The sequence below is a fragment of the Pithys albifrons genome, chromosome 12 (assembly GCF_047495875.1).
Source record: "Pithys albifrons albifrons isolate INPA30051 chromosome 12, PitAlb_v1, whole genome shotgun sequence".
NCBI lineage: Eukaryota > Metazoa > Chordata > Aves > Passeriformes > Thamnophilidae > Pithys > Pithys albifrons.
This window is the reverse complement of record NC_092469.1, coordinates 2,616,558-2,636,801: the sequence shown is the minus strand read 5'-3', so window position 1 is coordinate 2,636,801 and position 20,244 is coordinate 2,616,558. Positions and strand designations below refer to the sequence as shown.

At 51.4% G+C, this 20,244-nt stretch overlaps 1 protein-coding gene across 1 annotated transcript in view; it reads right to left on the bottom strand.

Moving 5' to 3' along the window:
- Positions 1 to 20,244, bottom strand: part of WTIP (WT1 interacting protein) — an 89,713-nt gene that overhangs the window by 26,153 nt on the left and 43,316 nt on the right. The window contains exon 3 of the mRNA XM_071567327.1: positions 407 to 474. Within this exon, the coding sequence (XP_071423428.1) occupies positions 407 to 474 (68 nt within the window). The remainder of the gene's footprint in view (positions 1 to 406; positions 475 to 20,244) is intronic.

Genomic DNA, 20,244 nt, shown 5'->3' with positions numbered 1-20,244 from the left:
CTTCTAGACTAATGGGATTTCAATAACTGAGGTGCTATAAATTCAACATCCTGATTCTCCAATTCATCTTCCTCTAAGCTGTAATATATCACTGCTCTCTAACTGCAATTCCCAGCCATGCTGTCCTCTTCATCTTAATGCTAAATGCTCTGCCACTCAGCACACCCTTCCCTGTGCACTGCACAGTCCTCACCCTTAACTGCTCCAGTTCTGTGCTTGGTTTTACAGCCACCACTTCAAACCAAGGGGCTGATCCTGCTGGTGTGGGGTCAGTGGGGAATGACTCCCAATCCCACCTCTGGCAGGAGGCCCCACATCATCAAACCATCTCTCAAAGCAAACAAGTCAATATAAAAGAATGTTTTGGGTTAGAAATAATAAAAAAAAATCCTGAAATCTTACTTACTAGGAAGTCTTCTTCACAGTACACCTTGCCATTGACATTGTAGAATGCTTTTCCTCGTAGTCTTCTCCCTGTTAAAACACAGGACCATCAGAATTTTGTGCTCCATCCCCAAACCCATCTGGTCAGGAGGGAAAGTGAAAAGCCCAGCCTGCTGTGCCTGTCTGTGGGGTGTGTTCCTGGCCCTCTCCTCCCCAAGGGTTCCTCCAGAGACACAGGTGAGGGTCAGGCCCTTGGCTTTATCTGCCTCACCAACTCAGGTACCAAACCTTACCTGAGGTACCACCTCCACATCACCTCTGGGAGCAGGTTATGGAACCAGTTGATACCAGTGCCTGGAGGGCTTGAAATCAAACCCAAAACTGATGTTGGGGAGAAGGCTCCTTTGCAAACTGAGACAATTTTCTTGGCAGGTAAAAGCCCAGAGGCAAACACTCAGCACAGCAAAGTGTCTGTCTCCAAAGCACCACACAAGGGACACTGCACTGGGTGTTCCTGCCACCCTTAGAAAATATTAATAACCAATGTCACAGCAGCTGCCTGAGACACTAAAGCAGTACAAAGCACAAAGGACGGAGGGAAAGGCAGGAAAATCCCACCAAACCCAGGAGATTTTGTATTCAAGTTTTGACATTTGCCATTTCATTAGCCCGTGTGGAACTCCACTGACAAAGCCTGTGATGGCCGTTAACTGAAGGTTCCCTTTACAGCAAAGAAATGCACAGCAGACTCCAAAGAGACCCAACAGAAAGGATTAAACCCAGGGACTGAGGAACCACCAAGCCCCACCAGTGTTTAGGTGCAGCAGATCAGAGCTGCCTCCCACCAGAGCTGCTCGGGGACCAGAGAGGGAGAGGGCAAACCACGCTCATGCCAACTCACCTTATTCCCACTGTGCCAGGGCCCACTGGGCAAAGCACTGGGTGCCCTCCCCAGCCCTCGGCAGCCCTGGTGGGCAGATGGCACAGGGGCTGCCTCTGCCTGTGCTGGCAGGGATACAGCCAGGGGAGGGAAGAGCTCCACACCCACAGGGCCACACATGGGCCCTCCAGGTCAGTGCCAAAGCTCCACTCCACAGAGAGAGCCTGGACATCTCCAGCTGCACCATAAACACCCCCCACCTTGGTGAGGTTGGGCTCTGAGGGCTGCCAGCTGGCCAGCCTGGAGGGGCAGGAGAGCTCTCCATGGATTCCACAAACAATGTGGAGGGAAATATGATTAATTTTCAGTGCTGGAAAGAGCTTTTTACACGTTGCCACTGCGATCCGACCCTGGGAAACAGAGTGTGGCACAAAGAGTGGGGATCTGGGCTGATGCTTTGGGGAAATCACATGCTGCATGTGGCTGTCTGGTGGTTTGACTGTCGTGGCCCAGGGAAATGCTCCTTTTGTGTGCACATTCTTGGGCTGTCGATCTCACGGGCTGCTGTCTCCACACTGCTGGGAGGTGGAGTCAGCTCGTGTTTGTTTTCCAGCTGCCTGTAACTCTGGTGGGGACCAGGAGCTTCATGTTGTGGACAATGTGCTCATCTCTCCTCTGAGAGTCTTGGGTAAAGCTGGGCCATCCACCAAACAGGACACAGGACTGGCACAGCCATCAGGGGCTCACAGGGCCCCTCAACTGATGCAGAACCATCCACCTCTAGAACTTCCCTCCTCCTCACCCAGCTGTTTTCAAACCTCTCCAGTGCAAGGTGAAAACACATGGAATGGAAGGAAGAAAGGGAAAGAGGCCAGAATGGCTTTTTAAAGGACACACTGTCTGTGTCAGGCCTAGCCTTGGTACACAGCTTGTCTTTAGATGGTGGACATGAAGTGGCTGCACCCAGAGCAGGGACCTGCCTGATGTGGCACTCTCATCATGCTCTCCCACACCTGCTGGGCGTTTGGGTCAGGGGAGTGCTGGCCACGTCCCTCCCCACAGCCCCACTGTGGTAACCAGGGTCAGATCTCACTCCTGCTGTGAAAGGATCTGTGCAGGACAGGAGGCCCCTGATGGGAGGCACCAGCACCTCGTGGGGCACTGCAGGAGGTGCAGAAGGATCTGCACATCCCACTCTGCATCCCAGAGTGCAGAGCCTGGCACTGCTGAGGCTCACAGGACCAGCCCAAATCCTGCTCCCGTTGCTTCCTTAGCAAAGCATCTCTGGCAGAGAAACCAACAGGGCCTGGACTGGGATGGAGTGGGAAGCTCCTGACCCAAAGCCAACAAGGCAAACCCAATGTTTGGAGTGGCTCTCAGATGTCTCTGATATCAGCTGGGTTTGGCAGCTGCTTCCCTGTGACACAGAACCACCTGAGCCCCATTCCCAGCCCAACCTGCAAGCCTGAGACCTCTGGCCTACACAGCACTGCCAGCACAACAGCTTTCAAAACTGAGGGAAAATACTGTTTTCCCCATTTTCCAGCTGAAAAAAACCAAGACACCTATTAGGGAACCAACTTGCCTAAACTCATAAAGCAGGCAAGCAGCTTGCTCACATGATAATGACTATGATTAGCAATGATTAGTAAGATTGACAGGCCTTTTACCTTGGGAGAATTTCATTCAGGGATCATACAATACTGATCTCACAAACAAGAAAACAGCAAGTTATCACTCAAGCAGCACTGGATGCCAATACTGGCTCTCACATCCTGTATTTTAGAAATAAAGGCAAGAGCATCAGTCCCCCTGGCCCTCCAGAAGAGTTTGCTAAAAGCCAGCATTGAACTCAGTCAACCACCACACTGGGAGTGAAAGCTGCAACCCACAGGCAAGTGCTGGCTCTTGCAGCCAGGGAGACAGGAATCCCAAGGAGAGGCAGTGCTGGGACCCCCTGGCCAGGGCACCCCAACACCTCGAGGAGGGGTCCCTGCCCCTGAGGTATGGCACATGTTGCCTTCAGCTCTGCAGGTCCTGCAATAACTTGGGGCCTGCACAGCACCAGCCTGTTCCTGTAGCTGTAACCCATGATTATCAGTTTGGCAGAGACTACAAGCTAAAAAGGCCTGATGTTCCTTCAGGCAGCTGAGCCAGAGTAGGTAACACCATCCTGCCTGCTGGCACACAGGCCCTGCTGCTTGGCTTTCCTCTGAATGACCGAGTCCAGCCAAGCCTGGGGACTATTTGCTTTCATACTATTGAAACAAAAAAAGTCAGGAGTTTCTGACAGAACTTGATGCAACTCGCCGATGGCTCATTACAGTAATCATGAGCAGTGGTGAGAAGCATCCAAAGTGGGGTTTCACCACCATGCACTGGGCTCCTGCTCCTGCTGGCTGCCCTCCTGGGGTCTCTGCCCCATCAGCCCAGCTCCCAGCAGCACTGGGGAAGGGGCTCTGCTCCACACCCGAGCAGAGGAGCAGCTTCTGGCCAGGAGCGTGTGTGGGGAGCTGCAGACCCTGGCCAGAAACCCAAACCAGCAGCAGCCCTTACAGGGAAGCCCTTTTTCCCTGAGTGCTCCTCAGCCTTGTTTTGCTGTAGAAAACAACTCACAGTGACAAATGCCATGGAAAGTAACTTCCATTTCTTGACTGACCCCCACACCCTTGAGGGGCAGTGAGCACCAGGTAAGGCGTTTCAACACCTCAGGTGGGAGGCAGAGACCCCCAGCAAACAGGACAAAGATTCATGTGGATAATCCAGTAGATAATAAAATATAAGCTAGAAATTACTTGGTCCCAAGCAGTGATCACAACTGGTGTTTGTAACCAACAAGGCAAACACCCAAAAGAATGCAGGCTTTTAGAATTAAAAAAAATAATATATATATATAAGAAGGATTTTAACATTGGTTTCATATTTAACCAGTTAAGTCTCTGGTGTTTTAAATGTATCTACCAATTCCAGCAAAGTTCTACCTCCTGCAAAATTTTTACCTCCTACGTGTTGCAAAACTAAAAGGAAGGAATGGGAGAGCTGTTGCTTTATCAAAGTACTCAATTCAAAGATTTGTCTTGCAAAAGGAAAAATTACACAGGCTGTCCACAACTATCTCTGGCACTGTTCTCTCCAGCCTCTACACACTCCACTGCGAGGTGAAAACACACCAGGAAGCCAAGATGGGATAAAACCTTTTCCAATGCTGTTTCCAAAGCTGCTCCAGGCCCCCATGGAACAAACTGTGAATCAGCCCAGGTTATACGTTCTTGAGGAGGTGCTCCCAAAGAGCACTGGGATTGTCCTGCCCCCTCCCCTCTAGCCTGGAAAGCATCTCGGAGCCCTCCCTGCCACTGCTGGCTGCGGGTATTGCCCATGGAGAGGTCAGTTCATCAAGGCACAGCTCTCCTGTCACACAGGATGATGCAACCACCCCGGGGCTGACACCCCCTGCCTCTGCAGGGCAGCAGATAGCAAATGTCTCACTGTCACAGCCTGGTCATTAGGCCTAATTACTGTTTGCAGCGTGCTTTGAAGTTGGAAAGTGCCAAAGCATTATTACAATATTTTAAGTACTTTGATGATTAAAACCATGCAACCGTTTGGTACCAATCACCATTTCCTAGTACTGCAGTTCCTGAGAGCAGCCTGCACTGTCTCAGCGCTGCTCACACTCACCCAGCTCCCCCTGGCACGATGGGGATGTGCAGCCCCAGCCTCGCCTCCCCCAGGACACCCCGTGTGTCCCCGAGACTCCCAGCACACTGAACAAACACCATCTCGTGGTATTCTCGAGATTCTGGGCTGCTTCTCATGGGGAAAGCTTCAGTGTTAGAGGGCAGATGACTAATAATGTCCTTGGTATTTCTAGTGCTACAGCTGTGTGGAAAGAGAGGATTCTATTTTAGCCACAAAATGTAATTAAACCGCTCCCCATATGGAGAGCAAGCCAAGAGTTCAGCTGTAAGTATCACTGGTAAAGATAAGGAACTCGTTAGAGCAGAGCTAATTAACAGCCCGAACAGCCCAAGCTACGCAGTTCTACTCGGTGGCTGCCATTGCTGTGGCTGGGACAGCCCTGGGGGACAGAGCCGGGCTCTGGGGCTGCTCGTCCCACGCAGGCAGTGCCAGGACCAGGCAGGGTGGCTGTGCCTGCCCCGTGCCAGGGCCTGGCTGAGCCCCAGCATGGCCCTGCCCTGCTGCTGCTGGGACAGGGGCTCCCCTGAGCTCCTGCCTTGTCCCACAGTGCCCACACAGACTCACAGCGTCCTTCTCGAACAGTTCTTTCTGGAGATAAAACCGTATCACAGTGCTCCTCCTCGACATTCTCCCCCTTCTGGTGTGATGAACTGTCAGTTCTGAGGCTGAACGGGACCCTCAGGGAGATCTCTTTGGCCCACAAAAGCTTTCTGAGCGTGGCAGCCCGGGCTCTTCATGCCTGGCTGACCAAAGAGCTGTGCCTATCTAGTTTAGTTAGCAATATTAAACAAGGACCTAATTGCTTGTTAACTGCTCCAGCCCCATCTCTGCAGTGGCTGATGTGACACCAGCACCGTTACTGTCTCGTCGTGCACCCTGAGTGAGTGTCCAGAGTGTTCCGACAGCAGCGACATGGGAACACACACAGAGCATTAATATGCAACGAGATCTGCTCAGGTATTTCCCAGCTACTGTAGCAGTGAAGGAAAATTCCCATGTATTGCCCCAAAGCCCTGTACAAGTGGAACCAGACACAAGGAGGCTCTGCCTGTGGCCACGTTCTCCATCACTGCCCAGGGGAAACACAACCTTTTCCAGGCCAGATTGGGAAGTGGCTTTGCAAAACCCGCTGGGGCTCTTGGTCTAGGGCTGCTCCGATTCTGAGCTGGTCCGTGGTGCCATCCATGGGCTGCCCATGTTCCCAAAGGCACTGTTACACCCCATGGCTGTGGGGTGCCCACGCAGGGCAGGGGGTGCCCAGGAGACCTCTGGAGTGTCAGGGCACCACGGTGGCACCACTGCCCACAGCCTCACACCAACCCTGGCACACACGGCAGCTTTTCTTACCGTGCAAGGGTCCCCCTGAAGAGCCCCTGTGTGACACCATCCCGTGATGAGAACCCAGGACACACACAGCTCAGGAGCTGAGGGGCAAAGGAAGCCTCCAGAACCAAAACCTGCTCTCCACAAACCCTCAGGTTTGACAGCTATTTCTCAACAGCGGAAGCCAAACTTTAAGTCACCAGATGACTCCAGGAGCTGAAACTTCGTGAGAAATACCAAGTTTTACAAACACAACAAATAATTGAAAACACTAAGTAATAACAACCCACCTGTGCTGTGTCCTCTGCCCAGTCACCTCCAGCTAAAACAGATGCAGAATTCCACCCAGGAGAGCTGTTCCCTTTCAGGAGAGGAGGATTCCTGCCCAGGAATCCAAGATGTGCCAAAAGAAAACAAACACTTCCAATACTTTATTTGCTACCATTCTTCCTTTACTCACATGTTCCCACCCTGTGCCCACTGAGGTTTTCCCTACACAGGTTTCTGTCTCTGCACCCACTGGGGCACAGGGTGAGCCGAGGGCAGGTGTACCCCTGTGGAACAGCCTCCCCAGTGGGCTCACACAAAGCCCCAATCTGGCAGTGTGGGCACAGCCGGGCAGTGCGGGGCAGTGCGAGCACAGTGGGGCAGTGCGGGCACAGCCGGGCAGTGCGGGCACAGTGGGGCAGTGCGGGCACAGCCGGGCAGTGCGGGCACAGTGGGGCAGTGCGGGGCAGTGCGAGCACAGTGGGGCAGTGCGGGCACAGCCGGGCAGTGCGGGCACAGCCGGGCAGTGTGGGCACAGTGGGGCAGTGCGGGGCAGTGCGGGCACAGTGGGGCAGTGCGGGGCAGTGCGAGCACAGTGGGGCAGTGCGGGCACAGCCGGGCAGTGTGGGCACAGTGGGGCAGTGCGGGGCAGTGCGGGCACAGCCGGGCAGTGCGGGCACAGCCGGGCAGTGGGGGCGCAGCCGGGCAGTGGGGGCACAGCGAGGCAGTGTGGGCACAGCGGGGCAGTGTGGGCACAGCCGGGCAGTGCGGGCACAGCGAGGCAGTGCGGGGCAGTGCGGGCACAGTGGGGCAGTGCGGGGCAGTGCGGGCACAGCCGGGCAGTGCGGGCACAGCGAGGCAGTGCGGGGCAGTGCGGGCACAGTGGGGCAGTGCGGGGCAGTGCGGGGCAGTGCGGGCACAGCCGGGCAGTGTGGGCACAGCGAGGCAGTGCGGGCACAGTGGGGCAGTGCGGGCACAGCCGGGCAGTGTGGGCACAGTGGGGCAGTGCGGGGCAGTGCGGGCACAGCCGGGCAGTGCGGGCACAGCGAGGCAGTGCGGGGCAGTGCGGGCACAGTGGGGCAGTGCGGGGCAGTGCGGGGCAGTGCGGGCACAGCCGGGCAGTGTGGGCACAGCGAGGCAGTGCGGGCACAGTGGGGCAGTGCGGGCACAGCCGGGCAGTGCGGGCACAGCGAGGCAGTGCGGGGCAGTGCGGGCACAGTGGGGCAGTGCGGGGCAGTGCGGGGCAGTGCGGGCACAGCCGGGCAGTGTGGGCACAGCGAGGCAGTGCGGGCACAGTGGGGCAGTGCGGGCACAGCCGGGCAGTGTGGGCACAGTGGGGCAGTGCGGGGCAGTGCGGGCACAGCCGGGCAGTGTGGGCACAGTGGGGCAGTGCGGGGCAGTGCGGGCACAGCCGGGCAGTGTGGGCACAGTGGGGCAGTGCGAGCACAGTGGGGCAGTGCGGGCACAGCCAGGACAGTGCGGGCACAGCGGGGCAGTGCGGGGCAGTGCGAGCACAGTGGGGCAGTGCAGGCTCTGCGGTGGGAAGGGGCTGCGAGGAGGGGGCTCAGCTCTGTCCCTGGCCTTGCAGAAACCTCCACCCCCCCCCGGCCCGCTCCTCTCCTCACAATGCTCAGGCTTTGTGAAATAAGGGATGAATTTCTAGGGCTTTCAGGGGTTTTAAGATAGCGGGGGAAAACCCCAATGCCAAATTCCTTTGAATAGAAGATACTGCCTGTTGGCAGAAGCCACTTTTTCACAGACTCGGCCGTTTGAAATCTGAAACACTAAAAAGTGGCTACTGTGGATGTGCTGTATTCTTCTTTTCAAAGCAATCTGGCACACAATGTTGCTCCCCCGTTTCAGGACCCAATCCTGCATTCCTTTCACGCTCAGACTCCCATTGACTTTAAGGAATGCAGGATTGGATCCTAAATGTGTGCTTTAGTCACACAATAGCTCCTCATGGTTACGATCTATTGAGAAAGGCACACTTTAAAAACCATTTGGAATTGCAGGCTCATCCAGCAGGCCAGAATGCCTGTAAAGATCTCCCATTATTCCAGGAGAAATGCTCGGTGTCTGAATTGCACACACACACCCGCACGTTTTCCTGGTTTCAAGCTGCAGGCACAGCTTAGCTTGAGATGCATCAAAATATTTTGAGCACTGGCCTGATAGCTCCTAAAGAAACCACGTGTAATTTTAGGTGTTGAAGAAAACCCAAAACTCCGCGGAAAGGGGAAAAAAAAAGCCACCAAAGCAAACATATAAGCAGCTGAATCTTAAGGTCGGTTTTTCAGAGAACTTTTGTAAAAGCCTCTAAAGGACCTGCACTGGCTAAGACAAAACAGAGCCTTGCACTGCTGGTTTGGAGGATGCTGTATATTGAGTTACGAGCCTATTACGATGCAAATCTCAAATGTACAAGCTTTTTACTTGGCCATAAACACAAAACAGTATACATTGTCCTTTCAGAAGAAAAGGTTTGCTGCTAAAATAGCAGAAGCCCTACGTAAATAACCAACATTCTTTCTGCCTGAGGTCACTGACTTGGCCTATTCAATTCCGGGCTAGTCTGGGATTTGACAATCTAAGCAGGGGAGAGGCCCTTTCCTTTTTTTCAAAAGAATGCTGGGATTTTATTTGAAATTTAAACTCTTGCAAACAAAAGGTGGCATCGTATGCTGGAGGCCTATGAAGGTGGAGTACAGGATGTATATTGTTTTCTCCCTTTACATAGGTTCTTTCAGGAAAGAGTATTCAGAGTCTGTGAACAAATTCTAATCAAACATTATCATCAGGTAGACAGACGTTGCAAGATATGAACGAACACTTTTTAGAGATTAGGAGATTCACTTTCAAAAAATATTGTTGTGGGGAAAGCATAAAAATGGTTTAAAATGATAATTTAAATTATAATTTAAAATAAATTATTTTCAAAATAATAATTGGAAATTATTCAGTAGTTTAAGTCCCTGTGCTAATTCATATTTGTGCACCAAAACAGAGCTTTTCAGTGCAAATTGAGCGTGGCTACAAAGTCGGCACTCCCTCTCCCTCTCAGGTCTGTCCTGGGCAGGCAGATGGCACTTCACTGCTTTTCCTCCCGGTTACCATTGCCCAGCTCTTACTTGGCCTCTCCCAAAAGCACACTCTTGCATAATGCAATTATCATGTCTATTGCTGGGCTGCTGGCCAGGCTGTGCACGGCTCTGTGCCACCTCTGCAGCAGGGCAGCACCGTGCCAGCCCCTGCCATGGGGACAGGCTGCCCCACACACCTCCCTGGGCTCAGTTTGGGCTGGTGTAAATCCCGAGAGCATCGCTGAGCTCACCCCAACCCACCCCAGCTGCAGGCCTGCCCCAGGGCATCACCTTCGCCAGAGAAAAGCCTGTCTTAGCTGTGCACTCACTACTACCCTGTGGCAAAATCCAGATGCACCCATGGCAGTTCATCATTCTGACATGTTTGTAGCCCAAGGTATACTCTGGACTCCCCTCTGCAGTTTACCTTAACCTGCCACAATGTCAAAATGAGAAACTTCATTCTCTTCCCAAAAAGTTTGATTCTGCCTGGTGTCAGCTGTGCCACCAGAGGGAACAAACCCTCTGTGCCCAGCCCTGTGCCTTTGCTGCCACCCCCTGCACTGGTGCAGGTGAGGAGTCTTCTCTGCCATCCCCTGCATTGGGGCAGGTGAAGGGTCCCCTCTGCCACCCCCTGCACTGGGGCAGGTGAAGGGTCCCCTCTGCCATCCCCTGCACTGGGGCAGGTGAAGGGTCCCCTCTGCCACCCCCTGCACTGGGGCAGGTGAAGGGTCCCCTCTGCCACCCCCAGCACATGCCCACCAAAGCCCAGACGGGGCGGTGGGGACATGGAGGGCACATTTCTGCCCCAGTTGCTGCAGGACCGAGGTGTCAGCCTCCAGCAGGACTGTGTAGACACATAGCTAATATCTTTTGTTACCTTGCTGAAACCCCCACCTTTCTTGGCAGGGGATCCATAATCTCCGTGCCATGTTTACTCTAGTGTGGAATTCTCTCTTCCCTTCTCTCTCCTCCTACTCTTTGGTCAGGTTATTTAACCAAGAGGTTGCTTAAAGCTGCAGGGACCAGACGATCTCTGACCTCTGGTATTCTGGCAAAGCCTTCCTGTGCAGACTGTATTATAAACTTAGCAGATACTTTCAAGCTTCCATATAATTTGCAAAAGTTAAAATTGGCAGATGTTTCCTTTCTGTCCCAGTTACGTATTTATTCTATCCTGTACCACCCATCAATTTCAGAGTTAACACACAAATTATTTCCACAGAGCTCTAACTGAAAAACTTATGTTAAAAAGGAGTTCACAAAAACATAAGCCAAGTATATATTTAAAAACAGAAATACAACTGCCTGCATCAATCTAATATCTATTTTGGGCCTATATATTAACATATATCTCAAAATATATTACTTAATTAGCCACCAAGACAATGTAAAATAAAGCTCCAAATGCACTTCAATTTAATTTCTCCCCCTCAGGGCTGGGTTAAAAAAAGTGAAGAAAAAGGGCAAAGCACCACAGCCCACTGGGTAAAAACCACGAGAGGCCTCCCCAGCACTCAGCAAGCTGGGAGGGCAGGGCTTCAGCTCTTCCCCCAAGGAAACTGCCACTGTGGGAAGCTTTCACCATTCCATCACAGCCCCTGCTTGTTATCAGCAAAGAATTCCACTTTCCAGCTGTTGCCTGTAAGCCAGGACTTAAAAGGAGTACTTGTCTTATCCCTGTATGCCGGTGTCCCAGTGCCAGTCTCTGGCACAGGAAATCCAGCCCCAAACTGCAGCCTGTTCCAGCCCAAGCCTTCCCCACTCTCCAGGCAGGGCAGCCTTGCGCTGGGTGTTCTCATTCATGTCCCAGTAAGAACCAATGTCAGCAACTGGGATGCAGTTGGTGTCCTGTCTCCAGCCCCGGGCAGGAGTGGAAGGTCACTGGGAGCTGCAAACAGGGCTCACACAGCTGAAGTGTTCCCAAGAACAACCTCTCAGCTTTCAGCAGCCAGCACTTAAGACCTTCCTGCACCACAGGTTGCATCATAACTATTATGTTTAATAGCCTCACTGGACCAATCCTTCTTTAATTTGCCTAATTCCTCTATGAGATCATTTCTGCTTTTGGCCTCCACGCTGTCCCTGTGGCAGCGAGTCCCAGTCTCCCTGTGCTCTGTATGAAGCCTTCCCCTTTGTTTGTTTGAAACCTCTGCTCACCTCGAGCTCCTGTTGCATCCTAAAGAACACAGCAGCCCCTGCAGTCACCCCCACCAGACCAAAGGGCTCTGGGAGCCACAGCCTGAAACTCCAGCTGCATCTGGGCAGGGATGTGATGCAGATCTGCACAACTATTTTTATCTAGCAGCATCTTCAGACTCTGCTCAGGTCCTCTTTGCACTACACAGAAGAGGGCACATTCTAGTGGGATGGAGAGGCCCTGACTCAAAGTTCCCACTCTGTGCATGAGGTCCCTGCAGGACACAGGACCAGCATACTGAGTTCTGCACTGCCCCAAGTCAGTGAGCAGCCCTTGAGAGGGGTGAACTGCTGTAACACACACTGGGAGGGAACTTCTGTGGGAATACATCCAGAAGAAGAAGCCACTGTATTCCAGTAAGATCAAGGGAAGAAAATAAAAAAGAATCTAAAAATGTATTTGGTCCTTAGTGCCATCTGGACATTCATGGCAGGGCAAGAATCCACCAGAGACTCCACCTGACAAACAAGCAGCAAAATTTAGTCAAGCCTGTTGAACTGGGGTACTACAGGCCCTCTTCATTCAAGTTCAGCCTCAACTAGGAGTCCCAGCTTTAGCCAGGCTCTGAAGCAGATAGAAGCAAGCAGACCCAGAGCTGAAAAGGCAGCCAGGCTGCTGGATGCCATCTCTGCAGGGACTGAATTGCAGCATCACCTCTCCCAACACACAGAAAAGCATGCTGAAGAAAAGGAGTGGACACAGCCCAGTCCTGTGGCAACATGCAGGAGAGCCTCAAGGGAGATGAGCAATTTCCCTGAACTATCTTGTGTGTTGTCTCAGAAAAACAAGAATGGATTTGCACAGATCACTGTCTCCCTCCCATAACACCATGTGAGTCAGCTCCCCAGTGTGAGCAGCACCAAAGGGTGCTGCTGTGAACCTGAACCCACCAGCAGCGCTTGGTTTGAGGCACATCCACAAAGGGCTCAGCAGCCAACACCAATGGCACCCCTGTGCTGGTGAAGTGAAGCTCACAGGGATCAATTCACATTCCCTTGAGATAAATCTTTGCAATAAAGTGAGGTTGTTGAGTCCACAGTGCCTAGAGATGGTATCTTGTGCAACAGCTGTAACTCTTTTCTTCCTGGGGTAATGGAAGAATGTGTCAGCGACTGGTCCTTGGGTCCAGACGTGCTAAGAAGGCTTAGAAAGGTTAGTACAGAGTGAAAAAAAACACTGTTAGAATGGCAAAGTATAAAACATCTGCCAGCTTTCAAGCACACTCTTTGGGTTTGAATTATTTAGCAGTAAATTTGAAGGACCTGCACAGAGAACAACTCTTCTCTTGCTCCCACTGGTGAGCAATTATACTGATGTTAATAACATCACTTCAGATTTATGCTGCGTAATTTTAAACAAAACCTTGCTAGGGCCTTAGATGTGTGTTTCAGACAATATTCCAGTATACTTCACTGTAAGCCAAACAAAACTGAAAAATTTCAGTTGTTGCACTGACTTACTGAGATGAACTGGGGTTTGCTCAGCCAACCTGAAATAGAGATCAGCCCTCCTTGGCCTGTCCTTGATATTTTGGGGTGGACTGACCACAGCTTCTTGCAACAGGTCACCTAGTACTGAACCCACAGGCAGCTTTCAAGGCAGGGAGCTGAACAGGTACAGCTCCTGACAGTGCACTCACTTCTTTTGGCACTCAGGTACAATAAGGATATTGTTCCTTTAATGCTTAGCTTTCCTTTTAAGAAGTATGTGAGATTTCAGCCAATTCTCTGCAACGATTAGTTCAGGATGAATGTACTTAACTCAGGATTCAGCTGGAAAGAGCCCAAGTAGATGCAATCAATTTTCTACTAAATCCACTTCCTTCCTCTCTTTCCTACCCAGCATGAGACATCAGCTCCCCACTACAGCCAGTGGTGACTAAGACAGTGCAAAGCTCTGCCTTCAGCCATGCTCCTATATCAAACCTGGCTATTTCTTCTCATTTCCCCTGGTTTGGGGCTTTTGCATATCCTGCTTGCTAGCCCAGCATTTTGGGCTTGGGGAAAAGGCTCTAGAGGCAAATGTGAAAAAGCAGCTGTAGAGCGAACCACAAACCCCACAAGGTTCATCACTCACAACTGCACAGAACCAGCTGCAGAACTCTGAGAAAGGACGACTTGCCCCTTTGCAGGAGTGTCAGTGGAACCTCCCCCAGTTTCAGCAGGCACTGTGTGGCTGTGCCAGCTCTGTGTGTGCCACCTCTGTGTGTGCCACCCAGTTATCCTCACCAGGACCAGTCAAACACCACAGGGCTGCACCACAGCCTCCTGCAGCACGGCTGGAACAGCACAGTGTAACAATAGGGATGATTTGCTACTTGAATTTAACCAGGGTAATAAAAAAATAACATCTGTTCAAAAACAAGGCTTAGAAAACATGCTCTCTGGCTCTCACCTACATGCCTTCTTAAGAGTTTAAGTAGATGATTTCCAACCTCATTTTCCCAAGTGTGTACGTTCTCCTTTGTTAAGTAACTCATGCAATCAGCAGAACAAGTCCTGGTGGCTCTGTATTCTCCAGGCTTTCTTCCTCTGAACAGTGGTGTCCAAACTCTTTTACTGGGCTCCCCTACCAGCAAAAGATATTTGGACTTGCACCCCCAATACGTGCATGTTTCTATATTGATCCATTAGACACAGTTACTACTGAAGTATTTTCTTCCTGCACCCTAAAGGATAATCTCCAACACTCTGTGGGCTGTGTCCACCCACTTTGGAGCCTGCTGCTCTAGAGACCACTGGACTGTTAATACTGATTCAGCAAATTGTTTCCATAGGTCTGAATTTACACTGCCATGGTTCCTATGGCCAGTAATCCACTAACTCACTCAATAAAGTTATTTGCATTATTTCCAGGAAAATTTTTGCAGGGAACACAGTTGGAATAGTGACAGTGCAGACAGAGGAGTTCTGTGACTGAGGTGCTGTGACTGTATCTAATTTAATGCCAGGACACAGAACACACTGACAACCACTGAGACACAACAATCAGTAATCAATGACTCTTAACTCCATTTCTGCTTTTAAATATGCACTAAAACAGGTGCCTTTCACCGTGCACAGGCACAGCTGGAAGAGCTGGCAGGTATTAGTGGCCCTGTGCTGCACGAGGGCTGGCAGAGTCCTGAACCCACCAGCCACTGCTGCTGGGGCTTACAGAGACACTCCAAAGGGTCTCTCCTCCAGTTCTTTCCCTGTTTCTTGCCGAGCTCTTAATTCAGTTTATTACTGCTACTGCAAACACCGTGCAAGTTCACAGGAGCCTGGCACACAAAGAGTTAAGGCTGAAAGGCTGTAGGGAAGAAAACTCAGCTTGGGGCTGGGGGAGAGGAAGAGACAGCAGGAAGCCTGAGGGGCACCCAGAGCAGAGAACACTGCTGGAGGGGCCCTTGGGCTGCCTGCCTGGCCCAGGCTGGGCTGCAGGAGCTGGGCAGCAGCAGGCAGGGAACAGTGGCAGTGCCAGGGACTGACCAGCTGCATCACAGGGGAGAAGCAGTGCCAGCAGGTACGGAGGTCAGGACAAGGCTGCATGGGAACAGAAAGGAATACAGGGTTTGTGCATCTCTGAAGGGAGCCAAAAGGGAGCAGGACAGTGCACAGATCAGTCAGGGACCCCCTGGCCAAGCACTCAGCACTGCTGTGCCACAGCACTCTGCAGGATATGTGGGCACAGGGAAGGAGAGTCTCTGTGGGATTGGAAACCCGGTTCACCCAGCCTGCCCCAAACACCCCAAGGCAATGAGCACTCTGGGAGCCTCAGGAGTGACTCTGCAGGGCTCCAGAGAGCTCTCAGAGTGTACCATGGGGTTTAAACCTCACTGCAGAGGTTGTGGCTGCAAGCAGCCTCCCCCAGCCCTCTCTGCCCTGGAGTTCTCCTCTAAACAGCATGAGGTGACTGAACACTTGCAAAACCGCTGGGCAGAAGGTGCTCTGAGGGCATAAACAACACTTCTTGTCCCCAGCAGGCTCCCAGACCTCTCCATCAGGACACATACAAACAAGAACTTGCACACAACTTCAACACACTGAGCCACACCTTGCTCTGTCACTCAGCTTCGTGGGACACGGCTCTGCCACTGAGGCACACAGGGGGGTCCTTCACTGCCCAGAACAGCAATGGTGGGGGGGAAATGCTGAGGCCCTGGAGCACCCGCTACCCCAGAATGATGGTAGGAAGTTACTCTGGCCCAGGACCACAGGACACAGACCTGTTCTCAAGTACTAATTCTCCACGAGGAGAGGAGCAAGAGGACCATTCCTGGATGAACCCCTCCTCACATGCCCCGAGCCTGCTGGGGTGTTTGGGGCAGGCAAGGAACACAGAACTACACCTGATGGTACCACACTCCTGCCCCCTCCACTGCTTGGAGAAAGTCATTCTCGTTAATGGGAATGCTGAGCCAGGAGAGCAGCTGAGCTCCCACAGGAGGGTGATCAGCAGGGCAAGGACACTGTCCAGGGGCAGCGTGTCCCTGCCAGGTCCCAGCCCCAGCCCCAGCCCACCTTCCCCCCTCCACCCACCCAGCACCACTTCCAGCCCCACACTGACAACACAGCACTTCTATCACAGCATCTGCCCACTGCCAACCTGTGACCCACCACACACCCGGCCTGGAACTGCCTCACAGGACCAACAGTCCCAGAAACGGAGAAGCAGGGACAGGGATGGGCTGCCATGGCAGGGGGTGCTTCAGGTTTGGTTTTGGAAAGCCTTTACTGTACCTGACTCAAGACCGTGGGATCAAGTTTGCAAGCACGATGATTTTTGTGTCAGTTCAGTGCAATGCATCACAGGCAGGTTTCATGCTGGTAAAATATTAAGAATTTCACAGTAAAACCATAAAATAATTCCTGAGAATTTCTGGCGTGGTGTTCATAATCAAAGCCATCTTGCAAAACTACCTGCTTTTTATGTAACTACAGGGAAGTGGCTCACCTGGGGCAAACCACAGCATTCATGTCAGGGTGAAGCTCCTGCTGCCCAGCCAAGAGCTCACACTGCTCTCCACAATGTCAAGAATTCTTCAACACTAACTGAAACTGGATTTGGCCATGAATGATGATAAATCTAAAAAGTCCCAACAGAAGTTCTGGTCAAAGGCAGGATTTTCAGGAAATGAGATATTTATTGGAAGAGGGGGAGAAAAAAGAGCTTCCTGGTCAAGATCAAATTTATTTTCTTCCTGTGCTGTGTTTTAAGGGAGAGACAGAGCAGAGTGTGTGGGAACAAGAGCTCTTCGTCACCTGGGTTAAAAACAAGCTAAAATTTCCTGAGAAGTCCAAGGATAGGAGAAAACATCCACTGCTGGGAAGTAACTCTGACCTGTCGATGTCAATTTACCAGAACCAAGCTGGTCCTTCTCTAACAGTAAGTTTATAAGCAGGCAAAACAGTCAGATCATGTAAATAGCAGGGGTTACCACAGCACTTTCCTTGGTGCCCAAGGCCAGCCCCTGCAGCTGGAGAGGCCAATCCTCCTGAGCCCCCCATCCCAAGGAGCAGGAATGCCTGGCTGTTTGAGCCCCCCATCCCAAGGAGCAGGAATGCCTGGCTGTTTGAGCCCCCCATCCCAAGGAGCAGGAATGCCTGGCTGTTTGAGCCCCCCATCCCAAGGAGCAGGAATGCCTGGCTGTTTGAACCCCCCATCCCAAGGAGCAGGAATGCCTGGCTGTTTGAGCCCCCCATCCCAAGGAGCAGGAATGCCTGGCTGTTTGAGCCCCCCATCCCAAGGAGCAGGAATGTTTGAGCCCCCCATCCCAAGGAGCAGGAATGCCTGGCTGTTTGAGCCCCCCATCCCAAGGAGCAGGAATGCCTGGCTGTTTGAGCCCCCCATCCCAAGGAGCAGGAACGCCTGGCTGTTTGAGCCCCCCATCCCAAGGAGCAGGAATGCCTGGCTGTTTGTGTAGGCTCCAGGCCAAGCCTCATTCCCTGATAAGCCTCTCTGGTGCGTTTGTGTCTCACATCCGACTCAGAGTCCTCTGGATACTGGAGACAGCATTCCTTGGATACTGAAAATAAATTAAAAACACAACGCTGGGCTTGGACAGAGCAATGGGAACGTTACTGATGTGGCCCAGGCACCAAGGGCTCTGGGGAGCAGTGCTGGGAAAGCAGCCTTTTTAAAATCTTACATTGGACTGTGTATTTAATGATATATAATCCTCAAAATGGTCCCCCACAAACTGTAAATACACATTATTTGAACAAGTAATTAGTTTCAGTAGCATGCTGGAGCAGCTGGATGGCTTTTGGCTGCCAGACACTGCAAGTGCTTCTCCAGCAAAAGCATCTATTTGGGATATAACAATAATTGCTTGATGATTTATAGAACTTCTCACTTCTCTGGTACTTTGACTTCCATATCTCCTCATAATTTCCAAATATCAATGAAAGCAGCACAGTATCACTCGTGAGGGAGGGGAGAAGAATTATGTCCACATGGCCCAAGCCAGACTGGCTGAGGGATCTGCCCCAGGGGACAAGGAATCCTGGAGCAAGTGGAATAAACCCCTGTCCTCTGACTCAGGGGCAGATCTACCCCTTGGTGGCCACCAACCCCTCAGTCCTCTCAGCTAAGGGTTTTTTTCTCCGTCCTTTGCCACTACCATCTGCCAGAAGGAACCTGGAAGACAGAATTTGGCAGCAGCTGAAGTTTGGTACTACTGTGTGTTTTATAAGTGTTAAGACAAACTTTAGCAAAAAACTCCCAAACTTTTATTTTGTTTTGTACATGGCAAGATTGTTATGGGAAACAGCTTTTCTAGACCCACAAGAAGTAAAAGCATCCTTAGGGTGAAGAGTGGCAGTGGAAACCTTTGATCTGTAACATGAATTTGTAAGGTAAAACCCAAGCTGCTTTCTGGTGTGCAACTTCAATGTATTTTCAGGCCATGCAGACATTTCTCCCTCAAAATAAGCAGTAAACAGGAATTACTCTTAGAATGAGTTTGTAAGCCAGCCTGGACAGGAGGCATGGATGAGGTGCAGGGAGAGAGTCCTCCTGTCAGAGAGCACAGAGGGATGAAGAGAAGCAGCAAACCCAGATTTGCCCTTCCCAGGGTGTGCTTTGCTGAGAGCCCCTGACCCTGCTGGGCAGGACTGGGGTGCTGTGGGGTCTGGCACTGGCACCAGGGAAGGCTCCAGGGCTGGAGACAGCAGCAAAACAAGGGGACAGGAATAAGAACAGAAAACTCTTTGGAAGTTTGGAAAAGAGCTTTGCTGGTGAGAAAGGACAGAGTGAGGTTTCCATGGCTGCAAAGTGGTATAATCTTGCCTCCTTGATATGGGGATGCTGAGCTGGCAGCAGTGAGGAGTCCTTAGACCCTGGGAACTCAGGGAGCCAGGAAAAGCTAAGATATGAATACCAAATCAAATCACCAGGGTACAGTAGGATTGCAAACAGTGTCACAGGCAGGAGGACAAGCTCACTATTTTCTGGAGAAAAGGTACTGACATGCAGGTAAGATCTTGACTAAAGAAATCCATGTGCTTGTTTGAGATGGAAAACAAAAGATGCCCACACAGAAACAACAAGTCTGAATTCTGGCACAGCAGGCACATGCCAGAACAAATGCAGGCAGAAAGAAGGAAAAAGAAAACCCATGGAGATGGAAATCTTCACAGATGATTCATCAGAGACAAAACCTGAAGTTCAATCCTTCCAACACAGGAGGAAAACAATCAGGTAATGGTGGCCCACAGAGCACACTTTGGGTCAGTCCAGACTGAGATCACTCCAGGGGCAGGACAAAGGAAGGGTGGGGATTCCCTCAGATGACAGGAGAATATCCAGGAGATCCGTGGCTGTGGGGCAGGCTGAGCACGGGGGAGCTGAACAGCTCTGAGTGCATGGACAGGTCTGTGTGTGCCACAAACACGAGACAGGCCCCAGAGAAGAAATGACCTGCTGGGTGAGGGCAGGAGAACAGATTTACCCAGTGCTGACAGACAACACTCATGAGCTGGCCAAGTGTGGAGATAGAATGGGCTTATTCCTGAAGAAGTGATGATGATGATCTGCATTAAATGAGAAATCATTTCCGAGTTTAGTTTGCAGGTTTAGTTTTCAGATGAGTAAAGATGAAGGACATCACTAAAGCACAGGTTAGGCACTTTAGAAAGTATGTAAGGACAACATACAGCAGAAACTTGGATCATTAAAGTTACAGAGAGCCAACCCGGTGCTTCTCTTCTCATTTGTTCTCTTTGTCCCTTTTCCCTTCCACCTGTTTTCTCCCTTTGTTTTTAGGTAACACTTCCAAATTACAGAACCTGGAAATGGGAAACAGAAACATCTGTTGATAGTCAGTGACTTGCCTGTGCTCTGTTCTGGATTATCTGGATTTCTTCCCCTTTGAGAGATGAACTCACCAGAAGCCCAAGGGAGACTATTCTTTTGGAAAAACTGAG